Source organism: Apteryx rowi, unplaced genomic scaffold (assembly GCF_003343035.1).
Source record: "Apteryx rowi isolate R43461 unplaced genomic scaffold, aptRow1 scaffold_730, whole genome shotgun sequence".
Lineage (NCBI taxonomy): Eukaryota > Metazoa > Chordata > Aves > Apterygiformes > Apterygidae > Apteryx > Apteryx rowi.
The window spans coordinates 269,066-288,672 of record NW_020451017.1 but is presented as its reverse complement, the minus strand read 5'-3'; the positions used below and the strand labels follow the sequence as shown (position 1 = coordinate 288,672).

The 19,607-nt window shown below is 36.7% G+C and overlaps 1 protein-coding gene across 2 annotated transcripts in view; it reads right to left on the bottom strand.

Annotated features, from left to right (window-relative positions):
- Positions 1-19,607, bottom strand: part of PTPN3 (protein tyrosine phosphatase, non-receptor type 3) — a 113,194-nt gene that overhangs the window by 72,319 nt on the left and 21,268 nt on the right. For both annotated transcript variants that reach the window (XM_026087775.1, XM_026087776.1), the window contains exons 7-9: positions 13,319-13,439; positions 9,390-9,477; positions 2,855-2,943 (exon numbers count right to left, since the gene is read on the bottom strand). In XM_026087775.1, coding sequence (XP_025943560.1) covers positions 2,855-2,943; positions 9,390-9,477; positions 13,319-13,439 — 298 coding nt within the window. The remainder of the gene's footprint in view (positions 1-2,854; positions 2,944-9,389; positions 9,478-13,318; positions 13,440-19,607) is intronic.

The window sequence follows — 19,607 nt, the reverse complement described above, 5'->3', positions numbered from 1 at the left end:
TCAAATTTACCACTTAATGCTCGGTCAAGTTCCTTTTTTGATTTCTACTAGTAATGTAGAATATATCCCTCTAGCAGTTTCTCCAAAGTTTCCAAAGCAAAGAAACTGCATACACTGAATAGCACTTAATACACAATCTTAATTCCTGCTGACATAAAATGTAGAGCAAGCTTGTATGTTCTGCCATTTAGGTAATGTTTTACTTGCAAAATGAGTCTGGAAATTATCACAAGACAGTCAAGAACTCCAAAAATAATTTTCCAAAGCATATAAAATTTTGGGGTAAATCCAGAGTTATTTTTAAACCTGTCTTTACTTGCATTGCCTCTGACTGATCAGTTAGCTTGCTCCTCACATAGACTGCTTGATTGAAAAATCCTCCTTTTGTCTAAGCAGTACACTCTCGCTGCCTCTGTTCCTGAAATTTTTGTCCCCTTTGGCTGCTACCATATTGGCATAGTTGTTGTACTGTTGTCATCTATTAATGCTGCAGAATATTCCACTTAAACTTTTGGAAAGAGTGCTCTGATGGTGTTTGCTGCCACCTTGAGCTCTATTATGTTTATGCTGAAGCTTGCTCAGTTTATACGAAAAACCTACTTACCGTAAAAGGGGTTACGTAAAAAGACAGTTTCAATTATCTGTGGGTTTTTTCTTTTTCTTTCTTTTTTTTTTTTTTTTTGGGGGGGGGGGTTGCCTTCTCAAGCACGTATTGTTCTCTAAGGAGTCTCTTGACCTCCACAACTTCAATCCAACATGCATTAAAATTGTGGGCATTACAAAAACGTATCCTGCTTTAATGCCTTAATTGAAAACTGAAAACGTACACTACAAAGACTGTTTGGCTGCTATGCTCTGGTAACATCCTCAGTTTGGGAGGCGTGCAGCAGGGAGGAGGCAGCATTCCTGAATGAAGAATGATGATTAATTTATTCAAAAAGCCAGAAATAAAATATCAAAAAGTTATTCTTTATGTACTCAGTTTATGCCTTTTCGCTACTTTCAAGTTGAGAAGATATTTTTAGAGAGACGGTAGGAAAGCTTTGACCTTAGCTGTCAACTGAAAATATTGGTGCCTAAAGTTCATGTCCTAGAATGGAAATATTAGAACAAAAAAATCTGAGTTTTTCCTCCATTTCTTATTTCATAAATTAGAATAGCCCTTTTTTACACATAACATTTTAGCATGTGTTTGGATTCCTCTGTGCTTTCCCGGAGTAAAAGTACTATAGGAAGTTGTGAATTTTTCCTGTCTTAAGTGCTATAAAGCATTGCTTCTCCTCCCTAAAAATCATACAGTCCTGGATTTTAAAATGCTATCACTATGCTTTTCAGGTGTTACTATTACCCATTCGTATCTCAGGTCACTAAGTTAGCAGAAGACGACTTGGAGAAAAAAGAAAATGTGCCTCAAGTTGGCAGTTTTTAAAACCTGCAGCTGTTTAAAGAAGTTGAAAGATTGACAGATAAAGGGCAGAGCTCAGGACACAATTAAAGATGAATGGTAAGAGCCTTTTATGCTTTATTATCCATTATAGAAGGAAAAATATAAAATACCACTATGCTGTATGAAAGTATTGACATCCATTTAGGATGGATGCAGCATATCCAAGTGAGTTGAAAGACAACTCGCTGCCAAGAAAAAAAGGAGAAAAGTCAAGACACTGTGCAGTACCTTTTCAACTATAATTTAGATTATTTCAACCTACTTTATTGCTTTCCCATAGCAAATATGTTAGGTTCATAATGAAAGGACAGAATGACTTGAGTATTTAAAAAATACTGTTAACAAGCAGTTTTTAATATAATTAAGAAGCCAATAGCAAGTACAACCCATTAGAATGCATTTTTCTGTGATGGTTAGGAACATTGTATCATCTTACTGGAAACGTTCTCCAGGAAAACTGTTATAAATTATACGAGGAAATTATGCATAACATTTAAGTTCTGCTTTCTCAAATAGAGAAAAAAAATCACACTTATTAAAAAAAGAGGGGGGGGGAGGGAGAGAGACAGGGAAAAATTCTTTCTGATCCATTCCAAAAATCTTAAGGCAAGGCCAAGCCGCCATGTAATTTCAAATTTATTTTACCAATTTTTCCTATAAGTAATATCAAATAAGTATTACAAATAATTCAATTGTACTAATTTTATTTACCTCAGACATCTTGTGCAGGCTACTTCTTATTCTTAGAGATAATTTTCTAAACTACTGTTCTGCATCCTAATGGTTCTGGTATCATATAACAATGTAAAGGTCTCTCCTCTCTGGAGACTCCAAAATCTACATGTTAATATTATATAACCTTGTTTGATGAAATTTAGGAATCTGTATGAAATATGTTATTCTAAATCTAAGTGAATCAATCTAGAAATAACTCTTTTTACATTTCTTTTCTGAGAAGCAAGTATCTTCTTGCTGAATGACAGGACATAATGATCAAAACACTAACTGTTGAGCTTTACTTACTAGCAATATTTATTGAAAAGATTACTAGTAATTTTTTCTAGTATCTAGTAGCAGTATCTACTAGTAAATATTACTAGTAATATTTATTGAAAAGAGAGAGATGTCTGAGTGTAACAGCAGCAAATCTAACACTACCAGGGTCGTCCTAATCATGTACTCATGCCCATATGTGAATGAACTTGATCAAGACTTTGCATAGTGCAAGTAGTTCAAAAGTCTTGTAGAAGTAAAAGCCTAAGCAATAACCTTCATTTTTACCTCAATACACGATACACCATAAAGAACAAATTTCTACATAGTAGTCATCTTTGCAATAAATGCTAAAGCAAGTGGAAAGGAGATTTAAAAGAGTATATACATTTCTTAACTAATAGAGGAATTTACCAGGGATAGAAGCTTGTGCAGATGAGTTTTCTATACACAGCAATACCACTTGATGCAATCCCTATCATGAGGTCTAGATTATGAAGATCCTGAAAAAGAAAAATATTGTAAGAATACAGAGGCAGTTTGTGTCATTCTCATTTACCTATTTATAAATTTAATTTTCAAATTTTCTATATTGATGGCATGGGCAAGCTTAAAATGCAACACAAGTCATAAAATTCAGTCATTTATTTTGATTTTTCTTCTCATGCATTTCTCCTTTGATCCTATCTAATACATAATAAAAAGTCTCACTCAAAAAAAGTTGCAATGTTCATCTTACTACATTAGGTATTTTTTAGGTCCCTATCAGACTAAGAAGTTTCAAGTCTAGTCTTATATTAATTTAACTACATGAAAGAAGTTGAAGTACTTCCCAAGATGAGTCAATTAAAACATCAAAGAATTCTGGATATTGGGCACAAATCTCCTGACTTTAAACTGCTTAGAAAGACAAAGGAAATAACTCCTTATGATTTCCAAAGAGATCTTATTAACAAAAACTTCACAGGAGATGACCACAATTCTGCAAACGAGAACATGCTAGAGGAATATATACGCAGACATGAATATTTGACACACAAAAGAATTCACTGCTAATTAAAACAAACACACTATGTTAGCTTAACATACTTAAGAGGAAAAACACATTCATATATTTACAACAGCTTTATCCCTATTGAAAGATACTCAAGAGGAAACACATACTGCTTTTGTATAAATATTTGAACAAAAAAGGGGTGGCGGGAGAGTTGATCGGTCAGGTTTAAGGCTAAACCCAAACAGAAATTGCAAAAGTTACAATTCTTGGCTATGATTCCATTCAGTATGATTTACACATATGTACTAATATTTTACTACACAAGTTTCTAAACAGAGCTGAACACGTGCATAAATCTACACACAGGTGTGTGGAACCCACTGGTTAAAACATCAGGTTTGACTCAAGAGTGGCCTCAGAATATTTTATGAAAGATTACCAAAGGTAATGAATTCTCTAAAAGCCTTCAGTAGCTTAACTGATCCTCTAGGTGGTAGTCTGTGCTCAGCTAATAAAATATTTCCTTGCATGTCCAGTTCCAATTTCTTGGTATTAGTAAGTTATAAAAGAATACAACAGGTAGCATGTGCTCTAACAATACCATGGAAAGTCTACAATAAGTCCTTCACAAATATTTGAATAAAAATTTGATATAGGTATATGACTGAATAACTGCTGAACCTACTTTGCAACATGGCTTATAAGCTTCCAATGAAATACCACAGCAGTTCACAGAAGATGAATATAACATTGAATATCTAGCATAACACTGAACACTGTCAAGATGAAAGAATTAACACTCCTATTTCTGCGAGTTCAATAAAGGAAAATCATTAAGTAGGTAGCTGTCCAAATGCAGCTAATCTCAAGATATTGATAAAATAGTTCAGAATCAGCTGAAATGATTAACAGTCCCCAGCTACCTGCAGCCCTGCTTTCCCAAAGATTGCTGCTAGAAGAAGTACTTGAATCTCCACCTGAAGAAGCTCCTAGACTGCCATAGTTTATGCCAGCATATCGAAGTAATCCAGAATTGCCACCGCTTTATTTTAATATGCTGTGGAGCAAACTGAAGCATTTCAGGAGCTGAAACACGTAACTTAGCTGCCTGCCATAGTACAGCCAACCTAAAACTGGCTTACTAGCACCTGATGCTTACTTCAAGTTCCTGCTTTTAAGAGTTAATAACATGAAGAGAAGACAGCTTTAGGATAAAGAGCTCAGAACCTGCATGATTTAGCAGAAATAAAGGATTAGCTAAAGACTGATGGGGTTAATTAGGCCAAACTGCTCTATTTTCTCCCTACCAGAACAGACTTAATTTCCCCCTCCTCTGCTCCTGTCCAAAACACTAACCTTGCACACTATTTGTTAAACTGAATTCTCATGTGTTAAAGCTAAGAATTCTGAAATCAAGATCTTGCAACTGGGGAAAGAAAGAGTCTCATATAAGGAGTTTCCAAGATGATGTACAAAGTAAGGTGTGCAGTTATTTATTTCCCTTTCAAAATATCTATGCTGTTAAACTGCACAAATAAGTCATGCACATGCTTTGCTTTTTTATCTGTTTCTTTACAGAGACAAACATAAAAAATATTTATAAAGGTAGAACAGGATCATGCCAGTAATCTATCTAGTTAAATACTGAATCACATTTAATTTCAATTGCAAATACTACCTGGATTTTTGTAGAAATGGCAATAACATCAATTCTACAAGTTTCCCATCTTCCTCTCTCTGAGAGAAAACGAAAGGTAGGCTAACATCAGACTAATTATTGAGCAGATAATAAAGTGGTCCAGAGTCAAAACAAGATTAAGAATTCCAGCTAGTGTACACAGATTTTAAGGTACTGAATTCAATCTCTTAAGTTTCTAAATATTACTTCACTTTTGGATATTACAATTTTAACAATTCAGATTTATCCTCAGAGAAAAGTAGAAGCGTTTGCATATGAAAACTGACTTCACTGGATTAATTCCCTAGTGGAAGTTTCATGTTTGCTTGTTAAAAGGAAGCTTACACTTGACTTCTGAAAATTATTTAACTTAATACCATAAAACATTAAGATTAATAAGACATTCATTTGTTCAAGAAATATTATCCAAAAGTATCCCACTCTCAACCACCTGTGCAGGAGCACCCATTCCTTTTGGCCATTAGTATAAAAGCCAAGTGTCACCTGGTTCCTTTGCTATACAGAATCTAAGAGGACTAAGACTTTATCTCCAGCAACAAGGGAAGACTTGAATCATAAGATCATAAGGATCCAAACACATAAGCCTTTCAAAAAGCTACAGTTCTGAACCTAACCTCTGCTAGCATGTGTTCAAAATGCTGAAAGGGCAAAATCTGAGGAATACTAAGCAGGTGGAGGATGTTAAGAGGCTTGCCAAACATCCCTGCCAAAGCTAGGATATTCTGTGGGAGTCTCTTAAGAGCTTCACTACAAACTTCAGAAATAGAGACATTTCTTCAGACTGTCAGCACTTTATCAGGGCTCAGTGGACCTAAGCACGTAAGAATCTTCATGAATCACTATGTATAGTAATCATGGAAGTCAAATTATTTTGGAAAAGAGCTGGGGAAAGAGTCTGTTAGTCTTAAACAACAGTGACTAAGAATTCATTATTAGGGTCAGAATTTCTTCTTCACTTTGAGTTGATGCAATGGCTAATAAAAAAACCAAAACACACACACACACACATTCATATTTTAAAACACTGGCTATACAAATTCAAAAGAAAAGATGAGTAAGGCCTGTAAAAATGTAACCAAAAACTACAGCAGCACCTATCATAGATGTGAGTCAGTGCACTAAGTGGTAGAAAAGCTGTCATTCCTGAGGGAGAAGACATAGTTGGTCCCATTTCAGACCAATCTGATAATCTTAATTGGTTTTAGCAATACAGATAACTTGAAATGTCCAAGAGAAAACTTTGACAAGACTGACTCAAGTATGAGAAGAGTTCTTCCTCTGGATCAGACTATTCTGAATTTCAGAGAAGTGTCAGCCAACATGAAGGCTACCAGGTAAGCCGAAAAGGTAAGAACAGTTTCTTCCACAGGATTGATGCAGCACAGACAAAGCTTTAGCAAATTAAACAAAGTATCTGCTAGAACATCATGCCCTACACGCTCACTCTGATATAATGCAGTACTATTACTTTTCATATACGCTCTCAGGAACATCAATGACAATGTCTTAGTTCAAAGGTTCACTTCATAGCATTCTGTCTAGAACGATTTGTAACAGATGATTCAGAAGTAGTAAAAAAAACAAACAAACAAAAAACCCCCCCACACACAAGAAAACACCAGGCACAGGTCATCCAATCACACCTCTACTAACATTCTCCTCCTCGGCTTCTGGCAAKTTACAGCTTCTGATCCAGGAAATCCTCAAGCTGTATGTTTAATAGGGCCCAACGAATCATTCTTTCACTGATCCAGCTAATTGCTCTTGATACCCATTTACACCTCTATCATCCATTAAGATACTGTGATGGTAATCCTCGCAGTTCAGTTACATGCTGCATGGAAAATTTTCTTTTTGCTTAAACCTTTGTCTTCTACAAGGTAGACTGAAGCTCCTTAAATGATTTATTACCAAAGCAAAAAATTTGTTTCTTATTCACGTTTTCCAGGCTGTTCACCTGATACAGAAGGCATTCCATAAAATTTTGATCATTCTTGTTACCATTCTCTACACTTTCCTACTTCCACCACCCACTTCAAGATAAGGGAAGGAGAGGTAGAACAAAACTGTTCAAAAAGGAATACTCTAAATTCGGCAAAATATGGATTTAAGCTGCAGCATGACTTTATCTTGCTATTTCTTTTCTACCAGTTTCTAACTGGCTAGTTGCTCTGTTCAAGTTCTACAAAATCATTCTGCTTGAAAAATTTTCATCCTTCAAAAAAAAGCAACTGTGACACAAAACATTAATTCCAATTGAAGTCTCAGTAGCAAGAGGGTCTGTATGTTAGGAGCATAAAAGTGAAAAAGGTTTGATTCAAATATGTACTCTATTTGATTCAGATGCCATAAAAAGCACTGATAGATGTCACCCAGAGTAGGGACTTGCACCTAGCATTCTGACATCCTGCAAATACCATGTTATTAAATCTGAAACAATGCACTGGATATAGAAATACATTGTTTAAGTAGGTATCCCCCAAAAGTATTTCCATTCTGAGAGAGCAGCCCAACACACACTCAGAAAATTTCATTTAGTTGAAAATGTTTGAACCTACTCTAAACTATGCTTACTACTCAGCACTGGTATGACCACTACTGACATACCATGTGTAGTTCTGCTGCCTACAATGCAGGAAGCATGTTGGAAAAATCGAAGTACATTCAGAAAGAGTATTCCATGAATATTAAGAGAGCAGATAATTTGCCTCATAGTGAAAGTCAGGAATTAGGTTGGGCTATCCAAATACTAGGTGAGAGGAAAAGTTAAAAGGTACAGACTGATCAAGTTAAATACTTTCAGGGAAATTTTAAGTATAACAATAAAGGACTCTTCAATACAGCAGAAAGGTAACAAAGATGATCCATTGGACAGACACAATCTAGACAAAGCTGGATTTAAGAAGATGCCCATTTACCATGCACGGGCTATCATCTTATTAGATGTTGGGAAGGATTTTCCATTGCCAGAAGTAAGACACAAGAACATAAAAAATTGTTCACGTATACTAGACTACGTACCTACAACCACTGTATTTGAATCAAAAGAACATGCCATGATTTGCAAAAAATCTGATCTTACTAGTTGTCACATAACAGTGGCCTCTCCTGATGCTCACATCAGATAAGATCATCATAGACCAAAGTTCATATTTTGGTTACTTCAACTATTTGTCTCCTTTGTACTTTTCCCCCTCATTACAAAAATGCCTCTATAATTTGAGCAACATATTTTATGAAAATGAATGTGATCGCAGTAGCTTTACAGAGGAGTGCTTTAGAAATCCTTAAAAGTCAAATGCAACACATATATTTGTGGTAGCATACAGAAAAAACAGAAAACAACATGCTGAGGAATGAAAACGAACTTTTCCATCACTTGTATCATTACAAAAACACAGAATTTTTTTCATCAAAATTCTCAGTGTCATGATTATTAACAAAAAATCTCAGAAAAATACTAGTAAAACCAGCAGTCATCTTTATGGAGGAAATTAATCACCTGCATTACACTACAGTAAGTTTCTATGCCACAAGTTGGCCAATGATGGCAGCAGCTCAGACATGAAACATGCTTAAGGCTATCCATAATAGTTTGCTATTACATAAAATTAGAAATGGTAATTCTCATACAAATAAGTGTGTTTTAGGGCTTTATCTCTCAGTCAGATAGTATAATCAAATAATTAAATGCCAGTAAACAATGAACTACTAGGACATGTCTCTTATCAATGAACACCTCATGTTTGAGAGATTTTAAACACATTCTTAGTGGCTGTCATCTGTGCTTGTTTAGAACTAGTTAGATTTAGCCTGGAGTCACGGGGCAGGCGGAACTTTATATTCTTACAGCCATGTTAGAAATCCAGAGTAAGCAAACTCTTAAAACATCTGCCGACTACATCAGAGCACTAAACAGAGCATTCATTTTCTTCCACACCATGACATTCATAAGTTTTACTAAAATTCTTAAGTAAAATGTATTGCAGTATGAAGGCAATGCATCTTAAAAATACATTTTTGTTCTGTTCAGGAGATCTAGCTTATTTGCCTGAAATTCTAGGACCTTTCTACATTACTCAAATTTTGGAAATCTGGAAATTTTGGAAATCACCCAAATTCTTCAGTTAAAAATAAACACATGGTATAGCTAATGTTGAAATGCTAACATTTTCACTGCAAATAAGAAGTTCATCTAAAAAAACAGTCATATAATAAAATGTTCCAAGTGAAAAATGGCAATGTAAACATACTCTACCACTGTGCAATTCCACTCCATAGAATTCAAGTGTTCGTGCTATATTTATAAAGCAGGACTCTGCTTCAGACTGCTTGAGGCCACTAAAAGAGAAAAAAAATATGCACCACAGTCAAAAATTAAAGATATGAAATTATATTTACTACAAATGCAGAAAGAGAGGAGAATCCAACAGCCTGGTGTCTGACAAACAAGCCTTCTTAACAACTAATGCCACAAAGCACGTCATGGGTGAAGTATTTTAGAGCTCCTGAACTCCTCTCTTAAAATTGAGCAAATTACAAACAATGCTATTATCTCAGCCACTCCGAGTCAGTACTTTTTAGAAGGAGAAAAAGAAGGGGGGTGGGGGGGAATTGTTCTTAGCTGTTTTGTTTAGGGGGGGTGAGGAAACAATTTCTCAGTAAAAGCCTCTTATAATGAGAAGATATATTTTTAAGTATTCTACACTGTATAGTGTCTCAGAAGGAATTAGGTGTTTAGAAGAAAGACCAGAAGTGACATGGAATGTACTCATATGTAAGGGAGAAAAAGAATATTTTAAAAGTTATACAGTTATAAAGTAGTTATAAACTCAGAAAGCAAAAGCCATCTGAATTTATTTACAATCAACAAGTAGAAAGTCCTGAAGTATTTTAATTTTTTTTCCCCACTATCTGTGGGATGAGATGCAAGACTTGCAAGCATTCCATCTCCTAGTCTTCTGGGAAGTTTCTAAAATCTGGTGAGATATTCATTTTCAAGAGACAAGAACTCAAAAAAACAAAAAACAGAAACAAACAAAAAAATGACCATCTCGAACTAAATTTATGTCTTCCTGGAAAGTATATGCAGAAACTACTAAGAGTTTTAAAAAGCCTTGAGTTCTAAAAAAGCCAAAGATTCCAAAAGTCATCCCTACCTAGATCATTCTCCAATGCAGCCCTCTAATCATTCATCCAAGAGGAATATAATGTGGCTTAACAAGATTCCCTTAAGCATGATAATAAAGGTAGTCCTTTCCAAAAATTTGTAGGGCCAAGACTCTGTTGAGAATTGATCAGGCAACAGCCAGCTTTTATCCAAAATCTGCTGTAGCGTGTTGACACTGTAAAGTGCCAACAACCATCAATGATTTAGGCACCACAGCACATTAAAGTAAGCATAAGAACAAGGACTAACTCATAACTACGTACTATKCTACCTAAGTAGAAAAGGCATCAGCTATCATCCTACCATGTCAAAATCATTCTTTTGCCAGATAAGCTTCTCAAGCTAYGTCCATAAAATTAAGCTAAACAAATGCAATTTTAGGACAGCTTGTAAGAAACTAACGTAAAAGTAAAGCTATGGTAAGAATTCCAGATCCAAAGACATTCCACATATGGCAGTAATTCTGATTTTAAAAAAGGGGTTTTACCTCTAAAGGAAGACATCTGTTACTTTCACGATAATAAACTACCATCCATTCTCTAAAATTCCAGGCCAAAGTAATCTGTCCTGAAACTGCCACTACAGGAGGTTCTACATCAAGCTCCAAGAAACCAATTAGAAGGACTGAAAGTTATCTTGAACTAGAAAGCCGCTGCCAGCAGTGTGGTTTGAGGATGTCACAATACTGGTAAAAGGAAGAAAAATCTGTTTGTCATGATCCTGAGATAAATCGTTTACTCAGATCTACAGCTCCAGTGTCTACTGTCACCTTGAATTTGGGGAATTAAAAAAAAAAAAATTACAATCCCCAAAAGTGTCAGGAAAAAGAGATGCTGGAAATTACACCCAGTTTACCTTGTCTCTTCCACCATGTTAGAAAGGTGGAGAAAAATCAGCCTGAGCATATTATGCACCAGACTGCTGAATACAAAAAAGTTGAAAATAATGTACTTACACAAACATTTTTTAAATTTTGATCAAGAACTTCATCCAAAGAATGGGGAAAGTCTGATGCATATCAACAAGATATGCCTGCAAGTTTTAATTCTCAATTTGCATACATCACCTACATGAGGTCAATCAAGCCCTGCATCTTGAAAGGCCAAGAAAGTGCCTTAGCACAGACTTTTTTTTTTTTTTTTTTTTGTTAAGCCCCACACTGTTGAAGAGGAAACTAAACCTTTAGGTCCTTAAGCAGGTGTCCATTCCTTAGAGAGATAAATAGGCAAGATGAAGTTGATCTTAGTGCCCCCTTCCAATTTTTATGGCTCTTGATATCCAAGGGTTTGTTACACATCTGGAACTCAAGCACCATATGAATTTTCAAATGTATCATTTCCTCAAATTGATGGCTAAATCTAGCAAGCAGTAGGAAATCATTACCAATTTGGAAAATATACATGTCCTAAGACCTCAAGCTCCTTACTTAAGTGAAAAATGATTTTAAAAACCTTGTTAAAACAAGCTACATACAGAAAAACCCTCCTGTAAATTCAGGGATGAACACAGAAGGACACGCACAATTACAAAACTTCTGAAGCCTAACCAGTTCAATATGATACCAAAGGCTTTCTTAACAGCTACTGTCCACTGAGTCATGTTTGAAATGAACATATATTTCAAGTGTTGTTATTCATAACTTTAATTACCATCACTTATTTGAATTCAAATAGAATTCTTAATCAGCAAGGATTCAATCTACCACAAATGCTTGATTAAAGCATCAGTTTCACTGAAAGGACCCAGAGAAGAGAGAAGTCTTTCTAACAGCCCCCCACCACACCTTTGTCTATATCTATGGCAATTTTTAGTCTGTTCTCTGCAGGACGTAACCAATCTTGTAACTCCGGCAATAACAGCATTAAAGCCGTGACCTCAACACACCCACTTCAAGACCCTTCAGAATCTTCCCTTAGTGATCTGAGACTATTGCTTTTCTAAAGGAAAGAGTTTATTTATGCCTGTCTACAAGACCCCTCTAATACCTTCTGAGCCTACTAGTAACTGCAAGTTAATTTGGAAGGTGTAGACGCCTCAGATGCTGCGTTCCTGAACACGAACGGCTAGGGAAGAAGTATCCTGATTAGTACCTACGCAGAGGGAACAGTTGCAGTGTGAGCACAGCAGTTATCTTCTCTGTTTTCACCCCACAACTGGCTAAACAGCATGCATGATCTGGACTGTGCTGGTGGGCACACATGAATTTCAGAACCATTTAGTGCACCTCTCACCCACCAACAGTTAGGAAACAAGAGGGAGAGTTGAGAGCACTGAAAGATAGCAAAAAAGTTAAGGAACATCAGGGAGAGGGAGGAAATGAAGGTATTTCAGGGTGGCAAGCAAGAAATCAAAGAAACTAGGGGAGTGGGGAACCAGCTCTGTTGTAGCAAACAGAGACAAATTCATTTGAGATTCAGATTTCATTTGCTCAAATGCTCACAGACAATTCTGAAAGGTATAGGTTAACGTATTTGCAAGCAGCATGCAAGTATGTGATCAACCCCAGTAACTCTAAATCTTCAGTCCTACAAGAGAATGAGCAGGGTCAAAAAGAAAATTAGCAGCAGCCTGACTGGGATTATCAGTTCCAACCTTATATTACACTCAGGAGAGAGGAGAGAAAGCACTAGGTTATTGAGGTTTGTTTTTTTGTTTTTTGTTTTTGTTTTTTTTGTAAATACACAGAAAAAAACTATATGATTTCAGAAATAGTCTCCAAAGCCCTCAATCAAAAAAAACTCTCAAACACTTAGTGTTCTAGATGGTTGACACTATCAATGTGTACTGCTAACTGATCTACTGACTATTTTAATTAGAAATTTCTTTAAAAGTTTTAACACATTAACATCACACTCCGAATAAAATTAGTTTCAAACCCATATCCTAAAACCAAATATTTTATTCATTAAAAATTACATGAAAAACTGTCTGTTATACTGAAACTACCAAGAACATGAATCTTCCTCCCCCTGCCTCCTCATGAGATGAGAAAGAACTAAGAATTAAGGTCACCTGTGCTGTTCATGTAGTGATTCTACTTTGGTAAGAAAATCTTCGTTCTGCTCTGGTATAAAGTTGTAATTTGACAGATATCCTGAATGATGTACTAAGGAGTTATAGTCTCCAAGCTGAGCTGTTAGGAAACAAGAAGCATAGACATGTTTTCATAGTTAGTTAATTATTGTCCATATTAAGATATGTAAAACACACATAAGAGGAAAGCAAGAATTAGGAATTACTACCCACTGGACAAGCAGTGTTGAACACAGTGAATTTTATGACATCGGTGAACAAAAGTCTTTCAAAGTATGCTTACTGTAACTACTTTCAGGCACTGAATGACTCAGTACCATGCGTACTCATATAGTCAAACTTTTGCATCACAAGCTGTAGCAACACTAGGTAGGCAGCACATGCCATGTCAGCACAGACATGCAGTATCGTAACATGAGAGGAAACAAAATTGCTTCACTAAGAGAGTGCAAAAATCAATTCGATATACATGTACTTGACTATAACAGATTAGAAGACTTCAGCAAGATGACTCGCTTCAAAAGCATCTACTCATTACACTCTGAAGTAAAAACTGTTCAAACTAATTATTGTGGCTCTGTCCTAACAGTTCAATTGTTACTCGTCTCAGCTGAACATGAGTAGTTTAACATAGCATGAGAAGTAATTCCCGATTTACACATAATATTGACACAGCTGGTACCAAAAGGTAAATACATATTTCTAGCCAAATAAACTAAGAATCAATGTTCCCCAAAATTTTATCCCCTTAACATGATACTGAATAGTACTTTTTAAAAAAATAGTTACTACATAAAAGCTAATTCTTATTCACAGGTGGTGAAATATCTGAAAAAGATGAAAGTAGTAAATGACCATAAACATACAGCCTCAGCCCAAGTAAAATTTTCTTTAAAAGCTAGGTCAGCATAAGTTTATATACTGGAAAACAAAAAAACCACACACACAAACCTTTTACTTGTTATAGAAATGGAAAATTTGGGCAGGAGGCGGGGCCAGGTGGATGGGTGTGCGCTTCAAATCAAGTGACTTATCTGTCTGCCACAAATTTACCCACTTTCAAGTAAGTAAATTAAAACCTGTATTTCATGAAAGCACTACAGCTTTCATAAAATAAGGTGGTTGAACCCCAAAATGATAGGATGCTTAAGTAAATTACTGGAACCTGAGCTGTTCTGGTTCCTCTCCCCTCCAACTTAGGAGCTTTACTTTAAAGCATCAAAGCTTTCCAAAAGCTGTTTAACTTGTAAATTAACACAAAATAAAGTACCTGTACAGATTGCAAACACTGCAACATAGAAAACCTGAACTAAATCATAAAGTTAAGAGCATACTTTTAAGTACAATACTATTACCATTATTTTGCAGAACAATATCATACCATTATCTTCCAGGAAATACAAAATATATAACAGTGATTTCAATGATTCAGGCTCAGAAAAGAAGTTGTGCATTTCAGAAATAATTTACAGGTACAATAACTAAGGAGTATCTGTAACGCAGTAGAAAATTAATATTCGTGACTTACATAATGAAAGCATGATTTCTATGGCCTAGGAAACTGAATCACTAAGATAGAAAACATTTTCTAAGCAAATGCTGTCAGAAGCTAAATATAGTTGCATACTTAATTGTCAGCATCAAGTATTCAAACGAAAAAGGAAGTGGATGGACAGACATTAAGTAATTTATTTTGAACACAGATGTTCCTGCAATGCTTAGACCTTTCTTTTCCTTTTTACAGGTAGCCCAAACTTTAAATTAGTTAGCTAAATGGCTGGTAAAAGACTAAATATTTACAGTAGAACCAAAGCACCTATCTGAATACTGCTGTCAAATTGTATTTCTTTGAAGGGGAAAAAAATATATATATTTATCAAGCCAGAAGATTTAGAAGTATAAGAAGAAGTAGAAATAATTTTTAGGAATACCTGTATATTAACAAAAGTCTAACTCTCTGTCAAGACTAAGGTTAAGACTATGGAACAACAATAACTATTTGTACAAAGTAGAGATATTAGTAACAGTGTAAAAAACAAACACGCAGTTTCACAGATGACAGTAGCTGATTGAAGACCATGTTCTCTTTATTAGCCAATAACACTTCTCATCTTTTCTATGAAAGATAATCTATGTTTTTAACATTGTTCTGGCGACGGAGGTTTGTTGCAGCCAGTTTGAATTACATTCTTGTCAGTGGGAAGAGACTGGATTGCCAAGGGTAAGACAATGTAATTGTCCACTTCTAAATTTATTTGTATTAGGTAAAAATATTTTTTACTGTAATTTTACCTTCTCTAAAGAGGGCAACTGTTGTTCCTTGATTCATTATGACGTAGGATCTTCTGGCTCATCTTCCAAACATGGAGGTTGTTCTGGTCTTTTTTTCCTCTTCTTCCTAGCTATCTGAGGTCATGTCAACAAGGGGAGCAGTTTAGAGTACTACTTGCTTCTCCAACTCTCCAGCCAACTGTCAGAGTTGAAGAGAAACTATAAATGCTGATTAGTAGACATCTTGGAAGAGTAATCATCTTGTGCAGGATTTTAATTATTGAAATACAAGAAAAAGTTAGGGCATATCAAGACCTCAGTAGGAAGAAAAAAAACCATAAAATTTCTATTTCTTTACTGAATTTCTCCAGGAGAGAGCAGAGGGAAAGAAATAAAGATAATTTTCCCTCCAATCTAAATTTCTCCCAATATAGCTTCCATTCTGATCACATGGACCAGCATGTATTGACTCAATGTGGATAAAGTTACAGTAAAAAAGCATATTTTTACCTTTCCCCATTCTAGCCATCTGTTGCTCTTTAATTTGTTATAACTGGGAAAGAACAGGGAGTAAAATAAAGGGAAATGGAACCAAGGAGGAAGGAGGGAAAAAAGTTATTTCAAATACAAGAATCTGATATTCAGAAGTTATAAATTTAATATGAATTTAATATGAAGAGCTTTAAACCATTCATTCAGAAGGCCATATTCAAGAGTCCATTTACTTCATAGCTCTCAGTAAAGGAACAGTGCAATAGCGAAGTAGCCACAATTTTTCTTGGAAGAAGTCCCATGTTGATCTGCCCAGATATGAATTGTATAAGCTCAGTACAGTAAGAATTTATGAACGTTTGATAAACAAACGGTTTGTGTTGATAAGTTAACACAGGATACAAACTGTCTATGCCCTATTGCAACCTAAACAAGTCATGTTTTCTTCAGATTTTGCAAAAAGAATTTGACTGCTCAGTTAGAAGGGGAAGGAGGGGGGTATATTTTCTTTCTCCTGTCAGCAAAAAGACTTTTGTGCAGGAAGATATTTAAAAAAAACAAACAAAAAAAACCCACACTGCTTCAAGTGAAAAAAAATTTAAATAAACATTTTGACGAGATTCAGATACAGAGGAAGGGAAGACCAGGATCAAGCATATTTGTGTAGCACTGAGATTTCAATAGGAGTTCTATGGGTACACACAAATCTTTCCCAAAAAAAGAAGCTCAGGCATCAAATGTATCACTGCATAAAAATAAACAAAAAACCTTTAAAAGAGGAGCTTAATAGAGGGAAGATCTGACAGTTATGGAAGCAGAGAAAAGTCACTGATGCCAACAGCAGTTAGAGTAATTACTGAGGCTTCATTTATTTAGTGCTTCCTTCCAAGACCATTAGTCAGTCAGCTTATACAACAGGATAAGGGAGCGTGGATCTCATTTCTGTCTTCTGCTATGCAAAGGGAGGTTGCAAAAAAGAGCGCCAGACTCTGTTTGGAGTTGTAAAGCAAAAGGATGATAGGCAACAGACAAGTTTCAGCAGTTGAAACTCAAAACTCAACTGGAAAGGCTCTGAGCAACCCAATCTGATTTTGAAGAAGTCCCTTCCGAGAAAAATTCTTCTACGGTTCTACCTACATGAGGTTATTTTCAGTATTTAAGCTTCTCACTGCATGACCTCATTTAAAAAATGTCTACTATTTCCAGTAATTTAGAGATTAATATTTTTATTGAATTCTAAGAGCACCAAAATATCACTACCTCAATCTGACCTTATTCTTTATTTCTACAGAGATATCAGCTACCTCCGCAATACATCATAGGAAATAAGCCTTTAGCTTTGCATAACTTTAGAGGTTACCATTTCCTACTCCATATCTCTTTGAGATTCTTTGAGGGGCAGACAACAAATTGGTCTCCAATTCCAGATAGTTTGCTTATACGTAATAACAGAAAAGTTTGTGTACAAAGTAATAGCAGCAGGACCAGTTTCTGCGTACAGGCATTCCACCCAACTACACGTCAGAAGGGAAACGTATGAGTCATTCATTGACTAAACATGATATGGAACTGGCTACAGATAACACGGACAATTTAGTCCAAAAGAATGCCTGCACAACCTAGTCTCTGAAAAATCAGCTTTCTAAAGATCCAAGAGGCATATCAGAAAAAGATCAAGTAGTTTCACACTGAATTCATAACTTTTTGCAGCATTGAATATTGTAGGTGACATGAATAAATCACAAGGTGAAATGAATTGCTTGGTTTCAAGAGAGGATAATTACATAAGCATATCAGAATCTCAGCAGAAGGTAAAATAACCAAACAAAGGAATAAGTCTAGTGTACAAATTATATAGGAATAGCAGCTGGTCGTGATGGCGAAGGAGTGAAATAAGAGGAAAATTTAATGGCAAGGCAATGGCAAAGGTTAAATTATATTAAAAAGTAAAAATTCTCAGGGGTAAAATTGAAATCTGAATACCTATATGAATACCCTAATACCTATATTAGTGTCACATGAGTGGCCTCCAAATTAGTATGGCAATAATGACTGATGTGCTGAGATGAGGGAGTGAAATGCAATAATGAAGGCTAATGAGAAGATGCATCCTAATCTGTATGATATGAGCAGCCTAGATTAAGTGATCACTTCTTGACACAAATAGAGAACACAAGAGATGATGCACTACATAGCATAAACCAAAACACAGGACCTAGATTAATACACTACTATCGAAGAACCATTGAGTAACAGTGACTCCAAAATAGTCACACATGACAATGCTTCAGGAATCAGGAAAAAAAACAGTGGAAACTGGTCACCGCTCGTGGGAGGAGAAAGGCTCCTACTCTTCCCGAAGACTTGAAGCTGAAGAACAGGTTTAGTGCCCTCCAGGATGAGGAGGAGATGGGCATAGCTGCAAGGGAAGTACCTGGGACAACAGACCCTGTGCCTTGCCAGAACACCCAGAAGAAGCAGCGGGGGATTGTTGTGGGGGACTTCCTGCTGCAGGGGCGGAGGCACCTATCTGCCGACCTGACCTCDTGTCTAGAGAGGTTTGTGGCCTGCCGGGGGCTCGTGTGAGAGATGTCATGSAAAGACTGCCAAGACTCGTCCATGCTTCGGACTATTACCTACTGCTGCTCTTCCACGTGGGCGCCAATGACGCCAAGGGCAAACTGGAGACCATCAAGCAGGATTTCAGAGCTCTGGGGATGGTGGTCAAGGGTCTGGGAGCCCAGGTCATCTTCTCCTCAATCCTGCCASTGAGGGGRAWGGATGAGAGGAGGAGGAGACGGACTTTCCAAGTTAACAGCTGGCTGCGCCGCTGGTGTTGGCAACAGGGTTTTGGTTTCTATGACCATGGGACCCTGTTTGAAGATCGACAACTGATGGCGAGAGATGGGATCCACCTCACGAGGCGGGGCATGCGGGTCTTTGCCAGCAGGTTGGCCAACCTGGTAAGGAGGGCTTTAAACTAGGAAAGATGGGGGAAGGGGAGAGTTATAGTGCCAGGGTAGCTGGCAAAAGACTGCTCAAGTCGGGACRCCTCCAGCAGGTGAATGCAGCCAGGGAAGTGCGCAGGGGATGTGGCTATGGAGGATCCTCTTGTATCCCTCCTGGGAAACCTGCATGCTCGATCACCTCCCTGAAATGCCTGTACGCCAATGCACACGGCATGGGGAACAAACAGGAAGAACTAGAGATATGTGTGCGGTCACAAGGTCATGATCTCATTGCCATTACAGAGACATGGTGGGATAGCTCACATGACTGGAGTGCTGTCAAGGATGGCGACGTGCTTTTTAGGAAAGACAGGCCAGGAAAGCAAGGTGGTGGGGTTGCTCTTTATGTGAGAGAGCAACTGGAATGTATTGAGCTGTGCCTAGGGGTGGATGAAGAGCGAGTCGAGAGCTTATGGGTAAGGATTAAAGGGCAGGCTAGCATGGGTGACACTGTTGTGGGTGTTTACTACAGGCCACCTGATCAGGAAGAGGAAGTC